Source organism: Polyodon spathula, chromosome 13, assembly GCF_017654505.1.
Source record: "Polyodon spathula isolate WHYD16114869_AA chromosome 13, ASM1765450v1, whole genome shotgun sequence".
Lineage (NCBI taxonomy): Eukaryota > Metazoa > Chordata > Actinopteri > Acipenseriformes > Polyodontidae > Polyodon > Polyodon spathula.
Window position 1 is genome coordinate 43487871 of NC_054546.1, and position 23981 is coordinate 43511851.

Below are 23981 nucleotides of genomic sequence, written 5' to 3' on the forward strand. Positions count from 1 at the left end.
TATAAAGCCTAGAGAGAAATGAATCTTTCCAAGTGTAATTTTCAAAAACCTTTTTTCAGTGTGAATCTGTGTTACTTTGGCTGCAAAAGTTGACATCCAGGACCAACATTACATCAAAGTGCATCTTAAAGACAAAATATTGCAAATGTAGATCTACTGTAACTTTTTTTTTTTAAGCTTGTCCTGTGCACTAAGTCACAGATTTTGTTAATGCTAAAGTCTGCATATCTAGCTCACTTTGAATTTTGGTGCCTGTGATTGTAAGTCTTGGGTTCAGTAATGTGCTTTTAATGGACTGTATGTAAAGTATTATGCCCTGCAATGTACACACGCCGTGGGTCATAAATCCCCCACGAACACCTTCCTCAACTTACTCAGCATGGGAACTTTTTTACTGTGGAAAAATAAGTGGAAGCATGATCAGCATCTTGAGGCTTGGTATAATTTCTAATATACAGTTTATATTTATCATACCATCCTTCGCCCTGTTAACAAGGTGCTGTTTTCTACTATATAACTTAATCTTATACATTACTTTTTTAGTTATTTTAATATTGCTTATATGCTATACATTACATGGTTTTTATAACAACAACAACAACAAATGTAGCCATATAGCACACTTACAAATCTACACACCTAGAAAAATATTAAGGCAACCGTATGCATTTTTCTTAGTTTCCCAAATTGTGTTAATTTTCGATATGTAGAAAAATATCCATTTAACAGTAGCCCTGTTGTAAAAGTGAAACATCTCACTTGCTTGCAAGATTTTGTCTCTTCACTATATTAAACCTGGTTATATGTAGTCTGGAAAATGAATGCATTTACTTTCAGATATTGTATATAAATAAACAAAATAGCGTACTAAAATGTTATTACTTTACTAAAATGCCCTCAGTGATGACGCATAGCTTTGCCAGTACTGCAGGCCAAATAAAAATAACTACAATCACAAAGGTGGTGGAAATATTTTAGTTTGAGCAAAGCACCACCTGCTGGCTGATTACTACAACTCTGCTAGTACTGCAATGGGAATATCAATTTTACCAGAGAGAAATTCAAATCTGGATTGCTTTTCACAGCTCCTGACAGCAATGCAAACTAGAGCTAGCAGGTGCCATTGCGTTTTCTCATGCATGTCTCTATACAGACACACAAACCTGGAGGCAGCGATACACTCTGTACCTCGTTACTGCGAGCCTCGGTCATTGGCCACGTCCTGCAGCCTACGGAACAAGGCAGTGTGGTTCTCCTGGCACACCCTCTTCGCCGGAGACTCCCTGCTGTCCTCTAATGAAATGCCTCGTTTCTTGGTCGGGGTCTCCCCTGTTTTAATCATGCTGTTGATCTCTCGCAGCCTCTGTGTAGGGGGGTGGAAAAATAAACAGCTGTGAGCATTAACCCCTGGTTTCCCAGACTACAACTAGCACTGATTTTTGGTCTACCTTACCCTTAGGTAGTCAAAGAGTACTGCTAATAGGGGTTGGAGTTTCCCATACTGCACATGACGTATAAATTACTATCAACTGCTACGGAGTTTAAGCAAATGCAGTTTAATGTTGCTTCATATTTTTTACCTATTATGTTTGAAGCATCAATTGAAATAGCCACTGTATTGGAAGCCCTCATTTACAAAACATTAAGTACCACGTACACTTTCCTTTGAAACAATCACAACACAGGCCGTATTTATGGAATTTGATGCGTTACACTCAGAAAATTAGAGAAAGTTAGCATAACAATATAGTTAAAGAAAAATTTAAAACAACAGGTAGCTCCAAAAAATTACAAAGTAGCCTGTCCTGTAATCTCCAGAAGCTCTACACCCTGGCTGCACACCTTGGAGGGGCTGCTGCTGAAGTAGTAGAATATCTTGTCCCTGGGAGACAGGCTGCCTCCGTTCTTGTGAGGAGAGATGTAGACGGAGTGGTGCTGGGACAGGAGGACTCGCCGAGGGGAGCCGGTGCGCAGAGAGGGGTAGGGAGACAAGGGAGGTACTTCCGCCTGCTGTTGCACACAAACAAGAAGCAAGGAAGGTTAATAACCACAATGTGCCCGGCCGGCGGAGGATTTGAACACTCATTGCATAAATCATTGAATTACAGAGTGGTAATAAAGCCACTGGTCTGCACAGCAGGGAAACTCATGGTAACCTAGGGGCTCTGTAGCTAATGTCCAAAAGTGTTAAAACAGTTACAGAAGTTTTCTTTTTTATTACTTTTTACGATTGTCATTTGAAGAATTTAAGTTATTCCTATATATTCCTGTATTTGCTCATTTGAAGGGTGGTATGAAATCAAAACAAAAAACATACATTATGCATAAAAAGAAAAACAGTGCAAGTTTCTCTTTTAAAGAGGGGAAATTCCAAATGTCTTTTTCAATAGTGATTTTTACCCCAGCTGCCATGTTGCCACTGGGGGAGTACCGCAGCGCGAACTCGCGGATCTCTTTGATGTAGATGCTATTGTAGAACTGGATGAGGTCTCCTCGCTCCTCCTCCTCTATGTCGCTGTTGGCTCCGGTGAGGCGGGTGGGCGTGGGGGGGGCACTGCTGGGCTGGGGGACGGGCAGCGTGCTGCTGGAGCGCATGAGGACGGGGCTCGAGTCTCTACTGGCTGCAAAACAGGAGGACAAACACACACTATTCAAGCACAGCTGGGGGATCTGTTAAAATGTTTGTTTCTTGTTGAGCTGCGTGTGATCTGTTCAAATGTTTGTTTCCTGTTGAGCTGCGTGTGATCTGCTGCAGCATGTCACAAGTGAAACTGACCCTCTTGATTGTCCTGAAAGCTTGTCTGCTCAATCTAAATATTCAGAGTCCCGTTTTACAGCACTTACTTTTGTCCTTGCTGGCCTCGCTGGGGGAGTTCTGACGGACGCTGCCATCGCTGCTCCCAGAGTTCCGTCTCCTTCGTCCTTTTATCAACACGCTTCTGTATACCTGCAGCAACAAACAGGACAGAGTCGTAGCACAGCATCATTCCTCCTCTGCTCTGCAGTGCCATGTTACACTTCATATCCAAGCGTAAAACGTGGGTCCAAGATGGTCCTGCTGGGTTAAAACACCTTTTTGAACCAAATTATTTGCTAGCCATACAATATGGTTCCTGGTCCATAACTTGTCCTGTTTGAAGCCCAAACGCAAAATAGGACATTGTACTTAAGTTCTAAGCAAAGGTATTTTACTAGCACGAAAACCAGTAGTAAACAGAAAGTATTTTGCATTGTGAAGATACTGTTTTACACATTAGGGCAGTTTTCACAAATCAGTTAGAAAAAGCTAACAAATAAGAAATAAAAAGGCAAGCTGACGTATCAGCAAAGCTATGGATAAGTCACGCTTGCACTTCATTAAGTGTGGTGGAAACTCCCAGTGAAGCTTGAAAGGAATGTCTGCGCACAGCCAGCGGAGTACAAAAACTGTTTAGCCAGGTTTCCTACCATAGGCTCCAGTGATGTGGAACCAAAAAAAAAAACTGCAAGGGCAGTAGTGTCGGTGGCAGAGGGAACATTGCTTTTGTGAGACGATAGGTGGAAACAAGCTAATAATTTGCTTAAAAAAAAAAATAATAAAATAAAAAATGCAGTTAGAATTCAATCTGCATTTGAATTACATTATGTTGCTATTTACTGTTAGCCAGAGCAGTGGCTATGACCTTGTCTCTTGTTCTGTAAAGCTATCAAGTGATAAATTATCCTGCAATTCCTTAAAAAATCAGGGCAATCCATGACACTTTGCACCATTTTCTTAATGGAGAAAAGTTCCTAATAATGTTACAAAATTTGTAATAAATAACGTTGTTATTACTTAAACGCTGTTTTTTTATTTCCAGTTTTGTTACTTAGTTTAGTTAAGCTCCCCCTTTTTTTTTTTTAAACAGTACCCAAGAGAAGTTCAGCCTTTCATTGCTTTCTTAGGCATTCAACTGAACATATTATATCTCAAATCTTAAACAGGGTGGGGAAAAAACACATAAAAAAAAGCTTTACACAAAGCCAACATTTTGTTCTGCGTCATAGACTTAAAACTTTCCCATATCGGATACCCATCGCAGAGAGAATGAAACTGTAAATGTTTCAACGGCGACTGTGAGAAGTGATTTGATATGGGCAGCAGAGGGTCGACTCAAGAGCAGGACTGCAGGAAAGCGAACGCTGGCTGGCAGAGTTTAGATATCTCTCCTCTCACTCCATGACCAAATCATTCCTTAAGACTGCTCCGCTTGAGAACGCTGTTCAACCCTTTAGCAAAACCAAAGAAGCCAAAGCAGGGGTCTTTAGGGGTCTCCTGCAATGCTGGAGGGTTGCTGGTAAAAATAAATGAATGCTCAAGGGGCCGCACGGCCTCTTGTCACTCCTAGTGTTTCTTGTTCCCTCGGTCGTGCCAGTTTGTACACAGAAGAGACAACAGGAGAGACACTCACGCTGCTGTTGGCCTGAGGCTGAGTCCTGTAGCACTTCATGATATTCTGAAACGACTTGTCCTCCTTTGTCACCTGCAGAGACAGTAATGAATCGATCATTAACGACATGGTGATGGCCAGCGCAGAAGTCAGATTATACAGCTGCGTCTTTACTGTGTAAGTTAATACTTCATGTGTAGGGTTTCTCTTCTCGCTATACAAGGCTGTTGAAAATAACTACAACTAAACATTAAAAAAACACAGAGATAAGATGAACTGGTATTTGATTGTGATTTCTCATGTGTGATCTATATATATATACCTTCGTCATGACGTATATAGCACACATAAGCAGTTGGTCCAAATGGCGGTCCACCATGAGCTCGGTACAGTGGACGAGGGAGAACTCGAAGCACGTCCAGATCTTTCTCCTCAGACTGTCTGAAATATCCAGCTTCACACACAGGTCCCTCAGGCGCACGCTTGCCAAATGGTAAACCTGTTTAGAAAGAAAACAAATAATAAACTACAACATGGAATTGTTTCTCTAAAGATTGAGAAATAATTGGTAGAAAATATGAACCAGCACTTAAATGCATTAGTGCGACCTGCATTTGCTTAAACTCCTAGCAGCTGACAGTAAGTGTAATTGTACGACAGTATGGGAAATAGAATCATTACGTATTAATTTCTAAAAGCTAGTTTCAGGACACCAACCCCGTCAGTGGGGTCTATTGAATGGATCAAAAAGGGTGGCAGATCTGAACGCCAGTGTCCTTTATATCCCTTCCTTTCTGAGGATGAGTTGTTGGCTTTTTCATAACCTCGATACACACACTTCAATGATCTCAGGGGTGGTATTTAGACTGATTTACTTCAAGTTGTGTTTGTATTCACAGGGTAGTACTGCCAACGAACCAAATTGCATTTGCTAAAAAGAATAATAACACTATGTAACACAATTTTTGTTCCTGGGTAGTAAGTGTTATTTCCTAATTGCTTATGCCTCAAATGCCGTAAATACAGTATAATCGTAAAACTCAAAAAACTACTCACTTCTAAATCTTTTGTAGTCATTTTTGTATTACTTTAGTATAAATACATGTTAATTTGGATTCATATGTTGTTTTTTCTGACTTTATGTGAACGAAAAGACACACCTTTGCCTGTTTTCCCATTGGAAATAGTGATATTTTGAAATATCACTGTCCTGGTCACAAAAGCAAAGTTTGTGGGGAATAATAGCCATTTTCTATACTTTTGAGGCATAAGCAATTAGGAAATAACACTTACTACCCAGGAACCAAAAAAAAAAAAAATTGTTACACGGTGTAATATGAGATTTGAAAATGAAAGTGTGAAGGCAGTACCTTCCTGAAGAAGAGCGACAGGGAGCCGGTTATCCTGGGCTTGGTGCTGGCCGGGCTCTGTTGGCTTTTCTTCTGCTGCTGTCCTGTAGAGAGGACCACCGGTCCGGCCACCTGCAGGGTGGAGCCTGTGATCTGCTGCGTGTTGAGAGTGCTGGCCAGGGTCTGAGCGCTCACACTCACTTGGACAGGAATAAAGGTGATTCCTCCATTCTCGTTAGCTATACCTGCAATGACATTAGCTGTTTAGGGTATTTTTTTTTTGTGTGTGTGTTTTGTTTCTTTATGAAATAACACGGTGCATGGTGCGGAAAATGTAGTTCCTGTTCGTTACCTTGTACGGGTATTGTTACAGTCTGCCCATTGTTGGCAGTGACGGTAGCTGTCGCCATGGTGACCACTGTCTGCCCAGGTACTTGAGTGATGGAGATGGTGTCGCCTGCCCTGCTCTGCACTGGCACTGTGTTCACTAGGGGTGGCTGAGAGACTCTCATTGGGCCTCCAGATTCAGGATTACTGTCAGTGTCCACAAACAGCTTTCTCCTGGCGGTCCCTGCTGCGGGGGAGCTGTAGCGCTCCTGCAGACTCGTGGGAGACGGGGAGGCGGCTGCTTAGAAAACCAATAACGAATGATTAACAGATTTCAAAATATGACTATCAGTTGGCATCAGAAATGTATCTATTTATTTATTTTATAATAAAATGCAGATGCATGGAATACTCGTATTTAAATGTACATACATATATACAAATTACTTATTATAATTTTTTTAATCTAAAATAAAAGCCAGGTTTAATCTATTGTCCATAAGTACGTACCCTTCCCAGCACAGTCGGCACGGATCTCGTTCACCCTGCTGGGGGTCAGAGGGGTGCTGGTGGTACCAGGTCCCTCAGGACTCTCAAAATGCTGGGATGGCATCACCTGAAGAACATGGACACAGTTACTGGGATGCATGCAGTGTGCAATTCTGCTACAGTGGGGATGCGACGTCTTAATTTAGTGGTAGTTCTGGAATCTTTTTGACAGAGTTGCTGCAGCTGTTAAACTAGAAATGAATCAATACATAAAAGGTGTCTTCTAGAACGGCTTGCACTGCTTGTGTGTATGTGTGTGCATTGGTGTTGGTGTCTGAGGGCGTGTGTTTCAAAAGAGACAATGTCTTGGCACTGTGTAATCAGGTGCATGTGTATAGGTGTATGTGTTGGTGTGTGTTGCAGGAGAGACGCTGACCTCCTCACAGGCTGGCACTCTGTTCTTGACCCCGCGCACGCTCTCCCACAGAGGGGAATCCTGTCTCCAGGCCATGCTCTCCAGGACCTGCTCCTCCACCTGGTTCAGGTGCTTCACCACCTCTCTGACGAGCCCGTCCTCCGTGCGGATCAGGACCTCAATCACCTGCCAAGCAAACACACACACTAAGGGAGCGGATCAGCACGGGCAATCACAGTGTACACTTATTACAGGTAATTCAAGATCTCTGCAACACTTTACTTTGCAGGGACTCACACACTGTGATCACAACGGTTGTGGGGTGGGAGTTACATTTATTTATTTATAATAATAACAATGATGATAATGACCATCATCACAGTGGGGATTTGAAGTTGTAAATGCTGGTGCTGCAGTACAGTTCTTGTCCAGGTTGCTCCAGTTACCTTATAGAAGTGATATGGCGGCAGGTCGAAGATTTCAATGACCCAGGGGAAGTCTCCCGGGGGGCGGTATGAGAAGATGACAATCTCAAGGCAGCAGGCGAAGAGGGACCTGTGGAATACGTCCTGTTCCAGGATCCCCTGCAATTCACATCGTCGTGGAGACATCAAGTCAGGCACAATCCGGTAGGGTGCACTTGCTAGCTTGATAGACGCGTTACTAAGCAGGTAGTAAATTAGCAGTAACGTGTGTTAGCGATGTGGAGAACTCATAAGGGCTGCTGTATTACAGTCCTGTGCAGCTGCTTTGGGCCCGAGATGCCATTTAAAGGAAGCATCCACGAGATCAAAGAAAAGTATGACAGTTAGCAGCACGTGCATGTGTCTGTTTTTTTGTAAAACCTTTTAAAACACTTTATTCAGAAAGGGTTAACAATCCCTACACTCTATACTTACAGACAGGTCTGTGTCCCCTAGCCTCTTCTTTTCTTGATTAATGACCCCTTCCAGGATTCTATAGTAAAGCACTTCTGCCAGGCGGAAGCGTTTCACAGCAATATCTAAAACAAATACAAAAATAACAAACTAATACAAAGGCATACAGAAAATATATAAACCTGATGCACGTTTTATCACAAAAATTTTAATGCAATGTATTTCATGTGCAGTTTTAAAATTGCTGTAAAAATAACGCGAATCATGCTACTGACCTTTTGAAAGACCTGAATACTCCTCACTAGATGTTCTATAATGTTGGCAGAATACTTCAAACATTTCCTTTAGTCTGACAGTGATGGACTGAGAGGGGTCTCTTGAACATGTTCTGTCAACACAAGAGGTACATTTGGGTACACTGCACATTGAAATAAAATTTTTAAAAAAACTATCAAAAGAGATATAAACCTGCTCACTCTTTCTTACTCTCTTTAACCAGGCATTACTGAACAGCAGTTTAATGTTATAAAGCCAGTGGTAGTAAACAGGACTCTTTAAAAGGCGTTCTGGGTGTATTAATGATGGTGTGAATTCTCGAAGACTGTGGTTCTCACTGAACATGTAACGGCCGCGCTCGGCCTCACCTGAGAGTCTGCAGGAGGGTTTCACTGGGCCCCTGTTTCAGTCCTGTCAGGATGCTGTGCAGGCGGCCCACGCTCTGCGTTGCCGTGGAAACCGGAGTTTGGGAAACGTTGCTCTCCTTTATGTATCGGCGGCCAGTAAGTGGTGTTGAGACTCGGAGGGCCTTGGACTTGACGAAAACAAGGACTAATTCAGACTCTCCCACAAGGCAAGGCTTTCTCATTCCCTGCTGTTTACGTAATACCCGATCACAACAGAAAGAAAAATATGCAAATCTACTGCTTCACAAATCCCCCACTTGAGAAACAAAGGCTACATGAAGCCTGCCGTTTGAAAATAAAGCAGGGCTTGGTGGAAATATTTCTAAGGTGATGCTCTACAGCAAAGGCAGACGCAATCACATTAAAAAGCACATCAGTAGCCAATAAATGAATGAATTCAACTGTTTTGTGAGACTCTGACACCGTGACCCTGCCTCCTCACCTTGTGGAGATTTGGCTGGAGGCCGTGTCTGCCCTGAGCGCGCTCCGTGGGGTCCATGTCCAAGGTGGAGTATTTGTACGTGCCCGGGGTTCCTATCTCCTCATTGGCATCTTCTCCCAGGAATATCCTCTCATCTAAACTCCCCACTGACAACACATACTCCTCGTAGGCCCGGTTTAGAGCTTTGCTGTGGCACAGGAAACACACACACAGGTTACGAAGCTTTCAATTACCTTTTTTATTTCTTTTTTTTATTTACAGGTGTTCCACTGAACTTTTAAAACAAACTTGCCTGGAAATGTATCTTCCTGTTCTTATGAATGTTTAATTGTATCAACTGTTAGCATTTTTGTGTAAGGGGATTTAACACAGCCAGCCTGTATGACTGTTCTGCTGTTGATCCATTTGTTTTGTCTACTTTACCTTTGTTTGGGTTACTGCGATGAGATTAGAGCCTTTCCAAATACATTAACTTCAGTATTCTTTTTTTTTCTTCTATTTGAACACAAGAATCGCATTTGAGGAGAATCCGTTTTGTTTTGCATACAGGCACACGGGGTGTGACAGCACAGTTCACAGCAGGATGATGAAAGAGTGTAGAGCTAGCCCTGCTCTGGCTTTGCCAGCTCAGCTCAGCTCCAGAGCTGATGGAGACCCCCTACTCCAGCTCTAACTTATAACTAACTTCACTAATTTGTCATCTTGATTTTTTCTAACTTGTATAACAAGGTTGATATAAGATCTTATATGCAATGCTAAACACTCATGTGGTGCCATGTGGTGGGCTAATTCACTAGCATGATGTGCTAGTCTCTGTAGGACTGGGTTCAAATCCAACTGATTCTTTCCTTTATTTTCAAAGAATTGACCTTATATAGTCAGTGTGAAACACAGCTGAAACTCACCAACAAGCGATGAGTTCATGAGGTAAGTAATGATGCTGGTTGTGTTTCCACAGATGGAGTAGGGGAAGACCTGGGTAGGAGAGGATAGAAAGGGGAGGGGTGTCTGTCCCCCCAGCAAGGAGGAGAGTGGAACTGGGTGTGTTGCTGCCTGAGAGAAGAAGCAAACCCTACTTTTTAAAAAGATTGTTATGCATCTTACATAGCACAATGAAAAAGGTACTCAATAACATTATATTAAAGAGCAGGAACACTGAAGGCACGCAATGAGAGTCTTTAAAAGAATTAATAAGACTATTCTTCAGTCAGGCAGCACACCCATGTTCCACTCTCCTCCCTGCCAGGGGGGCAGACCCCCCACCCCTTTCTAATCTCATCAATCTGTGGAAACACAACCAACATCATTGCTTACCTCAGGAACTCACCTCCAGGGGCTGGATTTGAACCCTCATCTTCAGGGAGAGAAGGCTATGGGATTAGCACACTGCACCACTAGCAGAAACACAGGAAAGCTGTGTGTCACACTGACTATATAAAGGTCAATTAACCAATTCTTTGAAAATAAAGGAAAAAATCACTAGAATTTGAATCCAATGCCTTAAGGCAAACAGCACAGCAAGTTAGTGAATTAGCCCACTGTGCCAACTCACTTCCATGGAACTTGCTTTTTCATTGCTTATAGAGGAAATTATCCAAGTCTTTGAAAGTAAAGGGAAAAAAAAACAATTTGAACCCAGTCCCACAAGAAAGACCAGTGTAACATGCTAATGAATTAGCCCACCGCACCACCTGGCTGCTTGTAACAGTGTAGTTGTCTAACTTTGCATATTAGATTAATTTCCCTTTTCAGGGATAGCGCACTTCTGGTGTTGAGAATCATGGATCACAAATGAAACCAAGTTGAGAATCACAACTTATTCCCAGGTTTACATCACAATGTTACAACGTGTTCCTCGCAGCAGGTGAGCCAGTTCTGTTGGTAGAACATGGGATTCCCAGCTTGGTGATTTCAAACCTCACGTTAGAGACGTGTTTTCCTTTAATTTTCAAAGACTTTTGATAAGACTCAATTTTACAAAATGGGACAGTCTCACAGTGGTCTTAAACATACAAATAATAATTCAAATAGGGTTCAAATTCAATTAGTTCCTTCCAATTTCAAAGAATTTGTTAATTTACTTTAATATTAATGAAAAAGCACTCTTTCACAGAAGTAAGATGACACAGTGGGCTAATTCACTAGCATGCTATGTTGTTCTCCTTGGGGGACTGGGCTCAAATATTGTATTTTTTCTCCACATGCAAGTCTATTCAAAAGATTTTTATTTTCTGCATTCAACATAAATTTTTCAGTCCTCATTTTATTATTAAAGAGAAATGTACAGCTTGCCTCGTTCCTCTTCTCTCAGACAGCAACATCCCCACTTTCCACTCTCCTCCCTGGCATGGCCTTGCTGGTTCAGCCTGTATCCGATCCAGCTTTCTAATGGCTCCTGTTTTCTAAAGGTCTTTTCTAGTGTGCTGTGCATCTTGTTCAGCCAGCACCCTGGAAACCCTACTGACCACAAAGCTTTCCTGCCACTATCCTTCACCTGCACTTTTCCACATGAGCAGATCATTTCTGTGGAGCCAACAACTTGTGATTGATGGCCCTTTTCCAAGAGCAATTCTAGTGTAAGGTTCATTTGCTGTTCAGTTGCTGCATTTTTAAGTCCTGTTTTAAACTTTGCAAGTCTCTGTTGATATAAAGCAAGGTCAACATATTCTATTTGTTTGTTTGTCATTTCCAGACACTGGCTGTGGTCTGCAAATAGGAAAGCAATGTAGAGTGTTTGCAGGTGACGCTGAATAGCAATCACTATGGTAAGGGTTACACTTTCTACATAGTAGACAATATATTTTATAAATATATATATAAAAAAAAAACAGAAGCACACAACAACAAACGCTTCACTCTTAGTGCTCTCACACAGTCTTTGTTTCTTTTTTATCTGTAATATACTCACAAACTATCTCCAAAGTTTCCTGGATCTAAGAACCCTGAAAGATTTTCTTCCTTTCCCTTTAAAATCTATAGGTTGAGACAGAAGACACGTATTAGACATGTTATTCGTCTAAACACCTGTATAAAAACCAGTTACTGCATCTTATTATTATAATAGGGACAGTACTGTGGTCCCATGTTAACAGCCCTGGATATATTTAAATACTGAAGATAGAACCACGTCTCAGTCTGTCTACAGCTTTGTGTACACCGTACTGTGGATAAGGAGCTGATGTGACTGGTCTAAATTCTGCACCACTCAATCTCTGAGTCCACTACGTGCCACACACTGTGGTATACACTACCTATAGATGCTTGCAAATTGGTTTAATGTTGATGTCTTTGTGGTGGGAACTCAAATAAGCAGTGATCTCCAATAGATAATAAACCATGAAAACCGGAGCCATCTGACTTACTATAGTATGTATCAATGTACTTAAACCAGTGATCACATATCAATCAGTATCAACAATTACAATCATTACAATTGAAATCAGAAGCAGAGCAGCCATACCTTTTTATAAAACAGTTTTTTGATGAAAGGTTTCCAGAAGTGCTCTTTAATCCCTTTAGCCTCCAACACCAGGCCGTCATGCAGGCTGCACAGCTGCTCAATGATGCACACAGCTTCTGAGGGAGCCTTACAGTCCTTACTGTGAGAGTCTTCAGGGAGACCTAAAACAAAGGGAACAGCGATGCTGCACTGCACTCAACACTGCAGGCATAGGAGAGAGAGCTCCACTGAACACTGCACAGCGCTCCAGCACATAGGAGAGAGAGCTCCACTGAACACTGCACAGCGCTCCAGCACTATAGGAAAGAGAGCTCCACTGAACACTGCACAGCGCTCCAGCACTATAGGAGAGAGAGCTCCACTGAACACTGCACAGCGCTCCAGCACTATAGGAAAGAGAGCTCCACTGAACACTGCACAGCGCTCCAGCACTATAGGAAAGAGAGCTCCACTGAACACTGCACAGCGCTCCAGCACTATAGGAAAGAGAGCTCCACTGAACACTGCACAGCGCTCCAGCACTATAGGAAAGAGAGCTCCACTGAACACTGCACAGCGCTCCAGCACTATAGGAAAGAGAGCTCCACTGAACACTGCACAGCGCTCCAGCACTATAGGAAAGAGAGCTCCACTGAACACTGCACAGCGCTCCAGCACTATAGGAAAGAGAGCTCCACTGAACACTGCACAGCGCTCCAGCACTATAGGAAAGAAAGCTCCACTGAACACTGCACAGCGCTCCAGCACTATAGGAAAGAGAGCTCCACTGAACACTGCACAGCGCTCCAGCACTATAGGAAAGAGAGCTCCACTGAACACTGCACAGCGCTCCAGCACTATAGGAAAGAGAGCTCCACTGAACACTGCACAGCGCTCCAGCACTATAGGAAAGAGAGCTCCACTGAACACTGCACAGCGCTCCAGCACTATAGGAAAGAGAGCTCCACTGAACACTGCACAGCGCTCCAGCACTATAGGAAAGAGAGCTCCACTGAACACTGCACAGCGCTCCAGCACTATAGGAAAGAGAGCTCCACTGAACACTGCACAGCGCTCCAGCACTATAGGAAAGAGAGCTCCACTGAACACTGCACAGCGCTCCAGCACTATAGGAAAGAGAGCTCCACTGAACACTGCACAGCGCTCCAGCACTATAGGAAAGAGAGCTCCACTGAACACTGCACAGCGCTCCAGCACTATAGGAAAGAGAGCTCCACTGAACACTGCACAGCGCTCCAGCACTATAGGAAAGAGAGCTCCACTGAACACTGCACAGCGCTCCAGCACTATAGGAAAGAGAGCTCCACTGAACACTGCACAGCGCTCCAGCACTATAGGAAAGAGAGCTCCACTGAACACTGCACAGCGCTCCAGCACTATAGGAAAGAGAGCTCCACTGAACACTGCACAGCGCTCCAGCACTATAGGAAAGAGAGCTCCACTGAACACTGCACAGCGCTCCAGCACTATAGGAAAGAGAGCTCCACTGAACACTGCACAGCGCTCCAGCACTATAGGAAAGAGAGCTCCACTGAACACTGCACAGCGCTCCAGCACTATAGGAAAGAGAGCTCCACTGAACACTGCACAGCGCTCCAGCACTATAGGAAAGAGAGCTCCACTGAACACTGCACAGCGCTCCAGCACTATAGGAAAGAGAGCTCCACTGAACACTGCACAGCGCTCCAGCACTATAGGAAAGAGAGCTCCACTGAACACTGCACAGCGCTCCAGCACTATAGGAAAGAGAGCTCCACTGAACACTGCACAGCGCTCCAGCACTATAGGAGAGAGAGCTCCACTGAACACTGCACAGCGCTCCAGCACTATAGGAAAGAGAGCTCCACTGAACACTGCACAGCGCTCCAGCACTATAGGAAAGAGAGCTCCACTGAACACTGCACAGCGCTCCAGCACTATAGGAAAGAGAGCTCCACTGAACACTGCACAGCGCTCCAGCACTATAGGAAAGAGAGCTCCACTGAACACTGCACAGCGCTCCAGCACTATAGGAAAGAGAGCTCCACTGAACACTGCACAGCGCTCCAGCACTATAGGAGAGAGAGCTCCACTGAACACTGCACAGCGCTCCAGCACTATAGGAAAGAGAGCTCCACTGAACACTGCACAGCGCTCCAGCACTATAGGAAAGAGAGCTCCACTGAACACTGCACAGCGCTCCAGCACTATAGGAGAGAGAGCTCCACTGAACACTGCACAGCGCTCCAGCACTATAGGAAAGAGGACTCCTAAACTTTCCTAAAACTAATACTGAACAATATATTTCCAGCACAAACTGCACACTCCTGCAGTCACTAACAGTTTAGAAGAAAGTCTCACCTGACAATCCTCACTTTCTCTGGCAGAGTGTGATAGCAGGAACACGTCCTGTACACTGCACAGTAACGCACATATCCTTCTGGAGTGCTTGGAACCACTGCTTGAAAACGACTGCAGTTTACACTGCTGACTCAGTGGAAACTTCCTCCCCCTCCCTCCCTCCCTCTCTCCCTCTCTACTAATTATTCACAGATGTCTTCGTTATCAAGCCAGTTTACAGACTGTCTTCTTCCTCACTGACTGGTGACCTGGCGATCAGACACTGTGAGGTTTGAGCAGGAGATATTAATCAGAAGGCTTGCCAGATCTACTGGTCGCTGTGTATGGGTCTTTCAATCCCCACCTCCTGAAGCTGGCAGCGTAGCAAGACTTCCACGGAAACTGTGTACCTTTGCAGCCAGACTCATTTCATCTTAAAAACTTAAGTGCAGAGTTGTTAACCCTTATGCAACTTACTATAGTACACCTGCAAAAAACTAACAGCAACAATACAAATCCAAAACTCATTTGAAATGATTTTAGATCAACTGAATAGAACACATTATCTGCACTCTGTGCATGCATACTGCACTGTATACATTAATCAGCACTCAGGGTCACATCAGAAGTAAAACTCTGTGAAATAATAATGTGCTCACCTTTAAAGCTGGGATTCAGCAGATCCTTCCGATTGGTGCAGAGCAGAGTGGTCCCGTACACCAAGTCCAGTGCACACAGCAGGAGATGGTAGGAGTTCACCAGGTCATCACTGATCATAGGGAAATTCCCTGGAACAGAGGAGGAGAACACATTCTAGAACTCATTTAGAATGTCTAGAGCTAGTGAACTGGAATCTGGAACTTTCAGTCCGGAATTGCAGAATTAGTTTTCAAACTCTTCAGATAAGTAAAGGACTCCGCACAGATGCTGCTGGCTGACTGAACTGTCCAGCTATACCTCTAAACACTTTCAGAAAGCATTATCAAGATGCTCAATACAAGCTTTCACTAACCCAAGCCTTGCTTCTAGAGTGCACAAGGAAAGCAACTGACTCGTCACAGAACAGTCACAACATCAACAGAATCAAAAGCAAGATTCTAGCTCTGTGGTCCTACTGCTCTCACTGGTCATCTTAAAAGACATGTGACCAAAATATCCTGCTGCTGCTCATGTGGTTAATGTGGACCGACATGATACAGGCAGTGTGTGATGCTGACTAAGCTCTTCCAGTCACGAAAACAAACGCCAAGATGAATACTGAATCTCCCAGACAAACAAGCAATGCCTTTCACATGCTCACACACACATGCATGCACACAGGCAGGATGTGTGCGTGACAGCGCATATTGAAAGTGCATATATTATTCTCTAGGAAAGCCAGTTTTAAAAGCTTCCTGCTCAAGTGTACCATCTGCACTCAAACTCCAACCACAAACTATTACAAACATTTTTAAAAAATCAGCTGAATAGAAAACAGTACAACAAACATGCACAACAGGTCACTTTGTCTCCAGTATAATCCTTCATTCTCCAGTCCCACGGCAATTCACTGTTTAAAACCTCAGCAGACTCAGTTCGCATCCCATATAAACTGTTAAGATAACGTAGCCAGAATGGCTACTCACAAGAGGCAGGTCATTTATGAAGTGTTTCATTCTACACAAGCTGCTGAATTTCAATATTGTTTTGTACAGGTTTTTATATTTATTGATTAAATTTAACAACAAAAAACTTGCAAGAATGTATGAGCAAGAATGTACTGTATGGTCTCAAAAGTTAATGTAGAAAAATATGCATAAAAATTAAAAAAAATATTTATTTATTTTAATCGATGCAAGCAACTAAAAAGAACAGAAAATTGAATTATGCAAACAAGTCCTAAAATTACATTTTAAAAAATGTTTTTTTTTTTTTTTTTTTCCTGTCTATGAATGAAGAGCCTATCTCCTTTCTAGGAAGTAGCAACCACAAGCAGAATAAAAAATAATATGATTTTTACTCACTGTTGTGATCTAAGGGAGCAACAAAAAGCAGGGAGCTTGTAGTGTTCTCACAGGAGCCCCATGGGTCAGTGCAACAACAGAGGAAGCTGCATCTACTGGCCTGGAGGCGTGCAAGCACCTCGCTGACAGGCAAGCCTAGACTTGTATGTCTGGTTGCTATGATAAGAGACGGAGTCTGATAGGAACCCTCAGCAAGCACAGCCACAGAGGCAGGAACCAAAGGGGGAGGGGGGGGGGGGGGGGGGGTTCTGTCACAAGGGTGTTTTAAACAGTTTTAAATATGTCACCGTTTGAGATGAGAGCATAACCTGGGATGTTCTCACTGTATTGTATTCATGTATTGACAAACAACTTGATTTGGTAATTATTATGGAGCTGTACAATAATACCTACTGTATTCAGTTTGTGCTACATGAATCTAGCCCTAAACCTTATCAGTGTATGAAAGTGAATTTTAAGAAGAACTTTCATTATAGGATTAATTTTGTAGAGAAATTGTGTATGTTTAAGAAGAAAATAAACAACAGTATTTACTCTGAAGACAAATACATCTAGCAGATAGTAAGCCGTTGCATTAATGAAGGGTTTATTAGAAGTGCTATACACAAGCGAGAGAGAGAGGGAGAGAATTATTGCCACTCATTAAATACAGGGAGCTCATGGCCAGCCTTACCTCACAGTTAACAGCAGTGAAGGAGTTTCTTTGCCCCAGTCCTGGGTTTCCAGTGTCTTCTTACCCATGCAACACACCAGGCAGTTTTGTGGGAAAGTGCCCAACACCATTAACAATTTATTCCACTAACTCTCTCAACTCTCGTCTCTAGCTGAAAAGATGCAAGCCTGTGCAAGCCCCAGCGCACACAATCACTGCTGGCTACAGTACTGCTATATGTGAACCTCCTGGAAAACACTGCCCGAGCCCTGAACCTCTCCACTGGAGTCAGCTGCTGCTGCTAAAACAGACTCCTGGCAAACAGCAATCAAGCCTTCAGCTGCACTTTCCAATCCAAAAGCAACAATGCCATGACATCCTAATCCCAGTGCCCATGCTGAGGGGATAGCACTCCTGCAAACACTCGTTACTGAGGAACCCTACGCAGGGCTTCACTTCATCTGCTGCCAGCTTCTTTCAAAGTAGCTTCTAGCCAGCACAATGATTCCATAAATCTCCCCTGTGCTGCACTTCCATTCGCAAACTGACAGCCTTCTTCCCACAGTACTACCAGATGCAGTGTTTAAAATGACAATGCATGTAACTGAGAGCCTTCGTCCTAGTGTACTACCAGATGCAGTGTTTAAAATGGCAATGCATGTAACTGAGAGCCTTCGTCCTAGTGTACTACCAGATGCAGTGTTTAAAATGACAATGCATGTAACTGAGAGCCTTCGTCCTAGTGTACTACCAGATGCAGTGTTTAAAATGACAATGCATGTAACTGAGAGCCTTCGTCCTAGTGTACTACCAGATGCAGTGTTTAAAATGACAATGCAAGTTTGCTTTAACATGTTTTTCTTTTTTTTGTTTTTTTTTTTAAGCTGAATTGACAGTGCATGACAGGTGCAACTTAAGGAGTTATTTTGTTAGCTGCATTCACTTGAAATGCTGTTTTATATATCATGAATAAACAAGAGCGTGATATTCATAAATCTGTTCCAGTCTGTTGTTAACGAGCCAGAACAGCGACTATGAACACATCGTCAGGAAACTGTTATTCTTTCAATAGCTCATAGCATACTGGAGCTATTCCACGAATGAGGATGACTGAAATAAACAGCCCTCCAGGAACATTCACGGTGCAATATAGTGGATGAAGAAGAAAGTATATGTAACCCTAAATCAAACAGTTCCATTGGGAGAACAAATACTTTTCCAGCTTTAGATCCTGAATGTTACGCATCGTGCTCAACAAACCGCAATCTTAATATGTTCTTAATGTTGTTATCTTATTAGGCAAATCAGAAACGCTAAGCAACTCGCTTACCTTTAGCATGTACAAACAGGGTCCAACAAAAGTTAAAAAGTTCAGGCACTGTGCAGGGCTGACGTCTGTGGAACACAGAAATACAATGAGAGCTGCTTCCAGGGTTTCATTAACAGACACAAGCAAGTCTCAGTACAGCACAAACACTGCTTTTCAACTTGTTCCATCTCACATTCAGAACACTTATTTTTGCGTGCCTTCAATTATATTTTTCTTAAACTAATATATATATATATATATATATATATATATATATATATATATATATATATATATATATATATATATATCATTGTGGTTTGTATCTCATTACCCTTTATATCACAGTAACTCAAACGCTGTGTTTTATTAACTTTTGATACACTCTGTTAAGGTACTCTGGTAATTAGAGCTGGAGAGGTGTATTGAGGTCAGACCACCATGATTTCAAACATGTTAAAAGGACACACATATATACATATATATCATTGGACTTTGAGAACATAGTTTGTATTTTGTTAATTTAAAATTATAATATTTTGAAAACCCATGAATAGAAAAACGATAATAAGAGAAGAAAAGAACATGCAGTTGGAAGTTCCAGGTCATTCGACCCGTCTTTAATGACTGTAAAGACAGCAGTGTCACCCAGCTTGCAGACTGCAGCAGCTCAGACCGGACCTTTGTTTCCGGCTCCGCTGCTGTCTGGGCGGATCCTCCTGGGAATCTCGGAACAGGTCGTGGAATATGGGGAGGTACTTCTTGAAAAGGGCTGCAGACACAGTGAAGTCTCGCTCCAGCTTCACAGTGCGCTCGCGGAATTCCTGGGACAGGCCCGCCATGTCTTCCCATTTCCTCATCTTACTGAAAAACTCAATCAAGCTGAAGATAGGAGAGAAGAGACATGATGAAATCAACTGGTGCTGCCTTTAAAGAAGGTAGATTCACATTAAAAAGTCCCCAATATCATGCAACTCATCCAGTGGAAATTGCACATTTTCTTAGTTTTCTTCCTTATAGAACAGTGGGTGTCCGAATACAAAACTTGAATTAAACAACCTAAAAGCTAAGTGCATCGAAGCTGTGTTTTACTAGTTTTATAACATCATTACTTTAATAAAACAAATAGAAATAAATGGTGCATGACTTTGCACTTCAACAAAACACATCAAAGCATAATTGCAAAATGAATCTCCCGGTTGACATTTACCTCTGTTCAGAGAAGCGTAGGATTCTCGTTAAGGACACATAGTTCCCTTCAACCGTGCCCTTGCTTACAGTCGGGACTGCCTTTCTGCATGCAACATACAAGGCACACGCCAGCCAGTGCAGCTCATTACCCTGCAACGGCAGAGAAAAATAAACAAAGTGTGTTAGTAACACAGAATCAGAGCTGCCAGCATCATGAACAAGAAACCCATGTGACCTCCTGAACCCTCTGCATGCACATGGCAACATGGAAGTGTGGTGTAGCACTTGGACTGACTAGAGAGGCTCTCTAGATACAGGTAAACATGTACATGTTCGTATGTAAAGACAGACACCTATCTCTTTAAATGCACTGATTCTGATAATCCCAGAAACTTTTGCTAAAGAATGCCCTAGCCAGGTTCCCCACTCTTGAATAAGGAGTTAAAAAGCATATACACAATGCAAGCTTTGTGTCTGGGATGTGCATTATTTTTGGTTTTTTAACAAGGTCTTGGTTTTAGAAATCCGTTCAGACAGTTCTTCTCATTTACTAAGAGCCAGGTATTGGAAAGAAAAAATATCAGAGACCAAGAAACGTTCTATTTGTTGGGAGATTTAGTTTTGAAATGAAATGCTGGAGCGCTGACTCAATCACATTTACATAGGCTTGTACCACTGCAAAATAAAAACTGATTTAATTTTCCTATATGATATTTTCCCTGTGAAACCCCGCTGTTAAAGTTCTTAGCACAAATGCTGCACACATCTATACAAGCATGTTGAGTGAAGGTCCCCCCGGCAATATTAGGTAAGGTCGGCCTGTTTCTTAACAAACCACCACACCCAGAGAGAGCTTTCGTTATTCTCTTGGGTTATTGTTTCACATTCTAAAAACAGGGAAGATGAACAATAAGCAGGGCGTTTCACTAAATACAATACACATACTAGAAAGAAAAGTGCTAGGGGAAGCACTAAGAATATACAGTGAAGTTTAATGTCTTCCTTTGTATGTCGATTCAAACCTTATTTGTGTTTCATAAACTTTTAACAGCAATGGTTTTACAATGGTGACACGAATAATATTTTGCAACCATTACTTTGGTATAATCTGCTAATAAATAAGTAAATAAAATAATAATAATAATAATAATAATAATAATAATAATAATAAATAATAATAATAACAATAATAATAATAATGACTATTATAATGGGTTAAATATGTATCGACTAACCAATCTTTATGTGTACATATCGCAAGGCCTACGTGATACATTACATTAGGGGTATACTGAACAGTATGTTTTCATGCAGGATTGGACACGCTTTAGCGTCAATACAAAGAAGTAAACGTCCTAACCTGTGGCGAACGCGTTAAGTCTTCATAAAAAAAATAAACAAACAAACAAAAAAAAACACGTGTGATCCTGTAAACTGTAAATAAAAAAACAACAACATCTCAAATGCACTCACGTTTCAAACTAAATTCAGCACTCAATCTGTAGATTTTGTGCACAACACTTTTTTTTTTTTTACAATAATAATAATAATTACTTGGGGTCAATAGCAACGAACTGAAAGGCGCGCTCTGCCGGGGTGACTGCGTGGTTAATACGGAGGACGGTACTAAACCAGTACGCAAGTTAACACCAATTACAACGAACTAAGCAGCTCTGCGTGGTCTGGCAGCTGCATATTAAAAATGAAATCAACTGCAACGAACCCAAGTAACTGCTGCTAAGTTAGTCCAGCAATTTCTGTGGACTACACACTTGGTATCATACTAATTGCAACTGAAAATTCACAAAATGTATTGACAACTGTATTCATAACCAAAAATGTATTCATAACCAAACATTATATAAAATGAAAATAAAAACTAAAAACACGCATCAAAACTTCTGAAACAAAACCAGTTTCATCCTTATTAACTTATTCAACTTAACGGAGGCCTATTTTATTTTATACCTTTGGTCCTGTAAACCCATGCATCTGCTTTGTGCGTGAATTAAATACGAGTACACGTTATCCGTTAACGCAGCTTCATTAATGTTGTTTTAGGAAAATTAGATTATACCTGTGAATCTGGGTTAAGAAAATAGGCACATACTGTTATGCAATTCAGCTTTTTTTTTTTAAGTAAATTAATAAACAATAATTCTTAAGATGTTAGGTTTCCTAAAAAAAATTAAAAATAAATAAAACAATCTTGTAACACTCCTAAAAGTCTGGAACCAATCACTCAGATTTTGAGCCTTCAATTACTTTTAAACCGAGCTCCGTACTAAAACTGGGGAATAACTAACCCCCAACCTTATCTTCTTTCGTTGCAATTGGTGCTAAATCAGTACGCCTTTGAGGTTGATCCAGAGATAGTACCGTATTATAACTGCGTACTAAATGAGCAAGCTCGTTGTAATTAACTCTTAGTGCTTGCGCAGTCACAATTAAAAACAAACCGTGTATGTGTTCAATCAGTGGATGTATTTATTGAACGGGATTCTGTTTATTTCTGCTGCACTGCCTCTTGCGAGGTTTGTGCAGTGCCAGTAATGTACAGAGAGATATTGCGCCTTTGCACGCTAATATTTTACAGCGTTAATTCTCACCTCCAGGGTATAGTTCCTGCTTATGCTTTCGTAGCTGACCCAGGCTTCGCTGCTAGCGGCCTCGTCCATGTTTAGGTTTCTGCAGAAATCCTCAAACCTGCGTTTGGTTCTCTGTAACGACTCTTCCTCCTCGTCCGTCATTTTTTTTTTTTTTTTTTTTTTAATATCGCGTATGCTTAAAAACAACTCTAACGAATAATATCACACTTTAACAAGTCTGCTGCAGTGCAATGGTTTATAGCCACTAAAGCCTAACGCAGGAGCGACTAAATCAGTAGGAGAAATGAACACTGTATCGGTTTTGAATTTACAGCACAGTATGCATTGCTCAGTTTTACAGTGCTGCCATTTAAACGTCCTTTGACTGACAGCCGCTCCATCGGTGTCGCAACCCCTGCGTTGGAAACGCGAACCGGTCAAGGCAAAGTGCCACGGCTGCGTCAGAAATTCAGCGCAAGAGCTCTTCGTAAATAAGACTCTAGCATCAGGTTTCTCACAGAAGCCCGTCCCCTGCACGTTGCAGCTGCGAATGGAAGCTGAGGGCGTCACTCTGCACAGGCTCGGCATAAACTTCCTTTTGCAAAATAGGTCAGTCATTTTTTGTACAGCTGTGTTTCCGTCCGTCTCGGCCTAAGAGATTTACAGCTCTCTCTCTCTCTCTCTCTCTCTCTCTCTCTCTCTCTCTCTCTCTCTCTATATATATATATATATATTTGCGTTTTTGTTTGTGTGTTTAAAAAAACAAAACATTGTTAGCCCATTTCAGTGCTCTGGTATTAGCATACTGTAGTTAATTTACAGTACAAGTGCTTGACCTTGTGTTATTCTTGAATTCTCTCTCTGCTGCAAACATTCAATATCTGCAGTGCTTACATGCACCTTGTGTAAATGTTAGTACATGCTTTGCAAGTCTGTGTCTTTTGGTGGCAGTTTTTTTTTTTTAAGTCAGCAGTTTAACAGTGGCAGTCCTGTTCAGAATTCCACTACCTGCTTGTGGCCAGCTAAGAGTCGGGACTCAGAACACATACTCACTAAAGCATCTGCTGAACCACAAACCATCTGATCACAAGAAATCTGCCAGTGCTGGACATTGCTGGGATTTCCATCTTCTTCTGTTGTTGTTTTAGTTTGCTTTATTTAGCTGACTGCGAATAACCCCGTTACACTAGCCTCTTTTAGTCATGCTTTGAAGCTGCCTCGCTCTTAGGACAGTTTTGTTACGTAGTGTAAACGCACTCCAGAGCAGGCCTTGCGTCGGCTTGGGTCTGCTTTCTGCTGTCCTGTGATGAACGCGTCTGTCCTGCCTTGGATAATCCAATCAGGGCTTTTGTGACCCTGGGATTCAGCAGTATTTTACATGCATGCTTTACTTACCGTAAGAGACACACGATTTCCAAAGGTGGTCCTAGCAGGAAGGGAGAGACTGCAGGTAATTAGCAGCAGTCC

The 23981-nt window shown here is 42.1% G+C and overlaps 1 protein-coding gene across 4 annotated transcripts; it reads right to left on the reverse strand.

Annotated features, from left to right (window-relative positions):
* LOC121325214 (retinoblastoma-like protein 2) lies at positions 1 to 22975 on the reverse strand. 4 transcript variants are annotated; one of them, XM_041267585.1, is made up of 22 exons: positions 22536 to 22975; positions 19946 to 20076; positions 19417 to 19617; positions 18757 to 18821; positions 15431 to 15559; positions 12453 to 12613; positions 11901 to 11965; positions 8993 to 9179; positions 8512 to 8678; positions 8143 to 8255; positions 7889 to 7992; positions 7436 to 7573; positions 7011 to 7175; positions 6596 to 6701; positions 6111 to 6386; positions 5780 to 6003; positions 4732 to 4908; positions 4431 to 4502; positions 2845 to 2947; positions 2401 to 2621; positions 1843 to 2007; positions 1 to 1363 (listed from the first exon to the last, which is right to left on the reverse strand). In XM_041267585.1, exons 1-22 carry the CDS (start codon positions 22674 to 22676, stop codon positions 1193 to 1195), a joined length of 3282 nt encoding a protein of 1093 aa, XP_041123519.1. In that variant the 5' UTR covers positions 22677 to 22975; the 3' UTR covers positions 1 to 1192. The 4 variants fall into 4 exon arrangements, with proteins under 4 accessions (XP_041123519.1, XP_041123520.1, XP_041123518.1 ...); XM_041267586.1 differs by having other exon boundaries at positions 1843 to 2010; positions 6111 to 6383; positions 22536 to 22972; XM_041267584.1 differs by having other exon boundaries at positions 1843 to 2010; positions 22536 to 22972.
* Between the last annotated feature and the right edge of the window lie 1006 nt (positions 22976 to 23981).